The sequence below is a fragment of the Apium graveolens genome, chromosome 8 (genome assembly GCF_009905375.1).
Source record: "Apium graveolens cultivar Ventura chromosome 8, ASM990537v1, whole genome shotgun sequence".
Lineage (NCBI taxonomy): Eukaryota > Viridiplantae > Streptophyta > Magnoliopsida > Apiales > Apiaceae > Apium > Apium graveolens.
Genome location: NC_133654.1, coordinates 153,556,482 through 153,562,333, shown reverse-complemented (window position 1 = coordinate 153,562,333; position 5,852 = coordinate 153,556,482). Strand labels below are relative to the sequence as shown.

The 5,852-nt window shown below is 34.0% G+C and overlaps 1 protein-coding gene across 1 annotated transcript; it reads left to right on the top strand.

The window, feature by feature from the left end:
• The first annotated feature begins 1,504 nt into the window (after window positions 1–1,504).
• Window positions 1,505–3,427, top strand: LOC141680078 (uncharacterized). Its single transcript, XM_074486400.1, has one exon. The coding sequence runs from the start codon at window positions 1,505–1,507 to the stop codon at window positions 3,425–3,427; it is 1,923 nt and encodes a 640-aa protein (XP_074342501.1).
• Window positions 3,428–5,852: the final 2,425 nt, after the last annotated feature.

The window sequence follows — 5,852 nt, the reverse complement described above, 5'->3', positions numbered from 1 at the left end:
ATCATCTAATCAATCTTAAGGGCGCCACCCATTACAAAATAAGGTGAGGGATTTCATCACCCTTTCCTTGGCCCACAAATCACTAATTCCTTCATCTTGCATTCACCTACCTTAATAAAATTAAGTAGACGTTGGCCCTAGGATTTTAAGCTCAATTAGGAAGGTACCTAAAAGAGGAAGTAAATTTGGAATTATTTGAACTTTTGGTGACAAGGCAAGTGTATCACTTTCCTGGCCAATTTGGATTGGTGACTAGGCAAGCGGTTCTCTAATTCAGAGCCTTGTTTACAAGGAAGTGCCCCCGCTTACCTGGCCAATCAGTTTGAATAAATCTAGATTTATAGACTTTTTGTGGTCCAAAAGTTAGGAGCTGTCTAGATTTTTTTTAGGATTACCCATAGATCTTAGTTGTTTTTTTCTTTTTGATTTTCCAATTTTTCTTGTTTGTTGACTTATAGCTCTTATTTGCTACGTGATTACTTGTTTTATATGCAAAGTAATTGGGTTCAAAAGAAGAAGTAGAAGTATTGAGTCACCCACTAATATTGAGTCACCCCCATCTAGATTAATAAGACACTCTAACCTTTCATCTCCGTAAGGCAACTCGACTTTTCTTCACCCACTAATATTGAGTCAAAAGAAGAAGTAGAAATTCCACCTGTAATCATGGCTGTCTCACTTAAAGACCGTTGTTATCCCGCTCGTTCCGCTGAACCCTCATGCATAGTCCTACCTGAAGTAACCACGGACAATTTTGAAATCAAACATCACCACATTAGCATGTTGCCTAGGTTTTCTGGGATAGAGGGCGAGGATCCATATCTTTTCATTCGAGAATTTGAGGAAGTATGTGCTTTACAAAAACTCCAACAACTTAGCTCAGACTCCATTAGGCTCAGACTTATTAACTTTTCTTTAAAAGAAGAAGTGAAACAATGGTTGTATAGTCTACCCGTTAATTCTATTTCCACGTGGGATGGATTTGTGTCTATCTTTCTTAAAAAATATTTTCCAAACCATAAGGCAAACAGACTTAAGAATGAAATCAACCAATTTCAACAAAATCGAAATGAGTCTTTTTGGAAGTATTTTGATAGATTTAAAAAGCTTTTGTCTAAGTGTCCTCAACATGGTATAGAAAATGGAGACTTTGTAAAATTCTTTATGAAGCCTTAGACAGTCAAACCATTGCTTTGTTAGAGTCTATGTGCTAAGGTAAATTTATGGATAAAAATGAGGAAGAAGCTTGACAATTTTTTGAGGAGTTAGCTGAAAAACAATGTTATGGGAGTCAACTAGGGAACCTAATCCATAACCTGAAAGATCAAAGGGCTTACACGTAGTTGGTATTTCTATTGCAACCGAAGCTAAGTTAGCTACACTCACTAAATGTCTAGAATCCTTAGAAACCAACAATGCGACTTTTCAATTTTCTATTTGTGCAAACTGTAGTTCTCCTAATCATGTGATAGACAATTGCCCTGAAATTGAACAAGTCAATGCTATGTTTCAACCTAGAGTTAGGAATGATCCATATGCACCTACATACAATCCTGGTTGGAAGAATCACCCAAATTTCTCATGGAACCAAGGTCAATACAATCAGTTTAATCAAAATTCTCAACCTGCTTTTGAAAAGCCCAATCCTGATTCATATCCTCCTCAAACTCTTGGTCATTATCCTAACTCAATCCCCTTAAATCCTCTCGATTTTAGTGAATCTGATAAGAAATTGAATTCCATTGAAAAAAGTATGGAGGCTTTACTTAAATCTCAACAATCTTTCATGCAAGCTATGACCCAAGATAGGCAGTTGTTAAATTTAAACACACAAGCCATTTGTAAGCTAGAGGTCCAAGTTAATCAATTGGCAAACACAATCAGTGAGAGAGAGAAAAATTATTTCCCTAGTCAACCCGAGGTTAATCCTAAATTTTATCCAAACCAAAGGTCTCATAAAAATGTGAACTCCATCATCTTTCTAAGGTCTGACAATCAATTCAACAATCATGCTGGTATTAATACTTATCAGGAAGATAAGCTAACATCTGAACCAAATCCTCTACTCTTGAATCCTAGTCTTCAACAACCTCCCAATCCAAATCCTAAAACTTCTAAATTTAATGAGTCATCACCATCCAAAGAACCACCTTCAAAACCCCACTCTGATGCGTCTAGTGAAAAAGTCTTTAAGCCAAAAGCTCCGTTTCCTCAAAGACTTATCTCAAACAAACAATCTGCTCAGCTAGATATGATTTTAGAAGTTTTTAAGCAAGTCAAGATTAACATTCCTCTTTTAGATGCAATTCAACAAGTTACCTCTTATTCTAAGTGTCTAAAAGATTTGTGTACTCATAAAAGAACCACTCATGTTCCTAAGAAAGCTTTCCTAACCTCTCATATTAGTTCTATCTTGTCAAAACAAATTCCTGTAAAGTATAAGGATCCTGGTTGTCCAACCATCTTTTGTGTCATAGGAAATACCTTCATTGATAAAGCTTTACTCGATTTAGGAGCTAGTGTAAATCTTCTTCCATTATCTGTCTATCAAGCCTTAAGCTTAGGTGAACTTAAAAACACCAGTATTACTCTTAAATTAGTTGATCTTTCTGTTAAAACTCCTAAGGGTATAGTTGAAGATGTGTTGATTAAGATCGGTGATTTTATCTTCCCCGTTGATTTCATTGTTCTAGAAATCGAACCTTTCAAAAATCTCAAAAATCAAATCCCCATCATTTCAGGAAGGTCTTTTCTTGCCACCTCTAATACTTTGATTAAATGTAGAAATGGTTCGATGAAACTCACATTTGGAAACATGTCGATATATCTAAATATCTTTAATGTAGGAAATCAACCTAATGAGCTTTTTGAACAACCTGTAGGAGTTAATTTGATAAATAAGGTCGTGTCATGGTCGAATCTTGAGGATAATGCAATTGAGTCTCTTCTTGAGGATGATGTTTTGCGTGAGTATGAAAGCAATAGAGAACTTCATGAGTTATATAAGAATTTCACTTGTGATGGGATGTTTGAGGAATTAAATGCCATTTATTTTAATCATGAAACCCAACTTGAGGCTAGTTATTTTGATCCTAAGACCGTTGTTAAGACTTCTGTTGGTGAGCCACCCACACTCGATCCTATTCATTCATTTTCCACTCTTGAACAATCCTTGTTAGTTAATAATAAAACTCATCATGTTGTTATTTCTAGTAGAAAAGTTCATAACCAAGAATTTCAAGTCATTAATTTACTTAAACAACATAAAGAAGCGTCTAATTGGTCCATGAATAATGTTAGTGCTATGAGTTTTATTTTGATGCATGATCTTATCTCTCTAGTGGATAATATTGTTCTTATGAGTGAATTTCATATGTGTGTTGATTGTGTTACGAAAGTAGTTTCCCCACGCTCTGGTATTGGTTAACAACGGCTTTTTGTGTGTGTCTCCCATAATAAAGTATAGGTATGGGGGAGTAATTATGTATGTGTGAGTGAATGTGTGTGAATGTGTGTGTGTGTTATAGGTAATTGTGATTCTTCGTCATGCCCTTATCAGGTATTCTCATCCTTTTACTTTGTCATTTTTTCTCTCATTTGCATTCATTGAGGACAATGCATGACTTAGGTATGGGGGAGGGGTTTAGTAGTACTTACATATATATATATATATATAATCCAAAAAAAATTGAAAAAATGAAAAAATACAAAAAAAATCAGAGATATTTTAGCTAAGTTGTCCAGTCCACTCTTGAACTTTAACTAGTTGGTGTTAGCAGTTTTTCAAAACTTATATATATAATGCCTTGAGATGATTTGAACGTAGTTGAGTAAGGTTGTCTTCATAAAACTTGTGTCAAACGAATTTTTGCTTAAGAGTCCAAGACGACACATTTGCACAAGGTCTTTGTAGGAAAGATTGTTTAGGGAAGTTTTCGATATCTGAGACAGAGCCCACATGTTGAAACAATGTCGAATCAAATTTTTGCGAAAAAGGAAAAAAAAGATGCTTGAATAAACTACTTCAATACCCAATATTCTTCACAAATAAAAAAAGAGAAAAAAATTGAGATGATAGGCACAAGTAGTATAATTGACTAGTCTTATTTTGTGGCCTTTGTTACTCGAGTAATTAAGTCCATAGGGGTATTTTAAAACCTAGTGCCCTAAGACCATCTGGTTTGGGAGTCATTGGCCTAAAGTTCGCTACATGGGTAACATAGAAAGCCTAAGAAAATGGACATTGCACAGTCAATTATAAAAAAAAAAAGAAAAAGAAAAACATTGTGAATTTTGGCTAGATACTTGTTTTGATAGAGATTGGGTCCGTTCAATATTGGTTGAAAAAGAGGAAATGTACTTAGTCAATTGATTCTTCATAGACCTATTTTCACGACACACCTTGGGATTTTTTGTAAATGTTCAGAGTTGATATAAGTGAATTATTGATACCTACATCTTGGCTATAATTAGAAGAGTCTTAAAGGCATGTATTTTCCTAAAAATTCTTGTGTTGACACCGATGAATGTTATTGTTGATAGAGTTTGGACACTTGCTAGAGTATTTCACAGATTTTATGGGTAGATCTTTTGTAAACCCTTATGAGACAACACTCCTCTTGTAGATCTATGAGTTTAACGGGTTGGTAAACCTAAAATTTCCCGTCCCGCCTACGAAAACTAGCATAGGACTTTTCTTAGTTAGCATTTTTCTTTTTGATTTTTCTCGAGGATGAGCAAAAGATAGGTATGGGGGCATTTGATAGGTCCATATTATTGCATATTATTAATACCTATTTTATGTCCGTTTTCATAATTTTATTAATAAATAAATTGTTTTACTTTATTTTGTAGGAAAATAAATAAAATCAGAATTTGAGTTGGAAAAGGAGCAAATAAGGAAGGAGGTGGACTATTCTAGAAGTCAAGGGAATTGGAAGATAAATAGAATCCTTATTGGAGAAGAAGAAGAATTTACTTTAAAAATCCTACTTGTATTCCAAGAACCCAACCCTCATATTTTCCCTATATATATGGGTCTCCCCTCTTGTATTTTATCCAACACCCAAGACACCTATTTAGTTATTTGTTTTGTTCATCTTTTTATCATGTGTAGCTAAATTTGTTCCCTAGGATGAAGATGAAGTTAATTTAATTACTTTGATATCTTCTCGTTCCTATTATTTGATTCTCATGATTTTTCTTGGTGCTTAATTATTTAATTGATAAAGTGATTTTGATGTATTATTGTTACCGGATTTATTTTTCATAGTCTATGCTTGCTCCATGAAGTTTTGATGGGTTATTATTAGATAACAAGTTTCATAGTATATGTTTGTCTCGTTAATTAAAATTTATTTATGAAGAAAAGAGAATTGATTTTAGGGAGAGTTGTATTAATTGTGATTGATTAACGGATTCAGATTCCTAGGTTTTTCATATTATTTGATCTATTTGCTAATTAGGTTAATTCAAACTCCTCTCAAATCTTATTGTCTAGTTTGCCTGATTTAAATTGTTAGGGTTTTGAAAATTCATAGTCTCTGTGGATCGACATGTATTTGCTACAATTAACCGCTGTGCACTTGCAGTTATTTTACACTCAATATAGAGAACTTGACATCTCGATAAGTATATTGGCTTATCGAGATCTCTCATTACTCTATAGTTGCTTTGACTTGTAGAGGTCTCTAACTTCCCTATAAGAGAATTTAGCTTGTCGAGATCTCTTCACTTCATGTCTTCACTTTGGCTTATAGATATCTCTAAGTTCTCTAGTGACTAATTGACTTGTCGATAACTCAGAGTTCTCTAGTAATATTTTGACTTATTGATATCTCAGAGATCTCTAG

Bases quoted from the DNA above. Each gene is read 5' to 3' on its own strand.
- LOC141680078 (XM_074486400.1), top strand. From the start codon at position 1,505: ATGTTTCAACCTAGAGTTAGGAATGATCCATATGCACCTACATACAAT.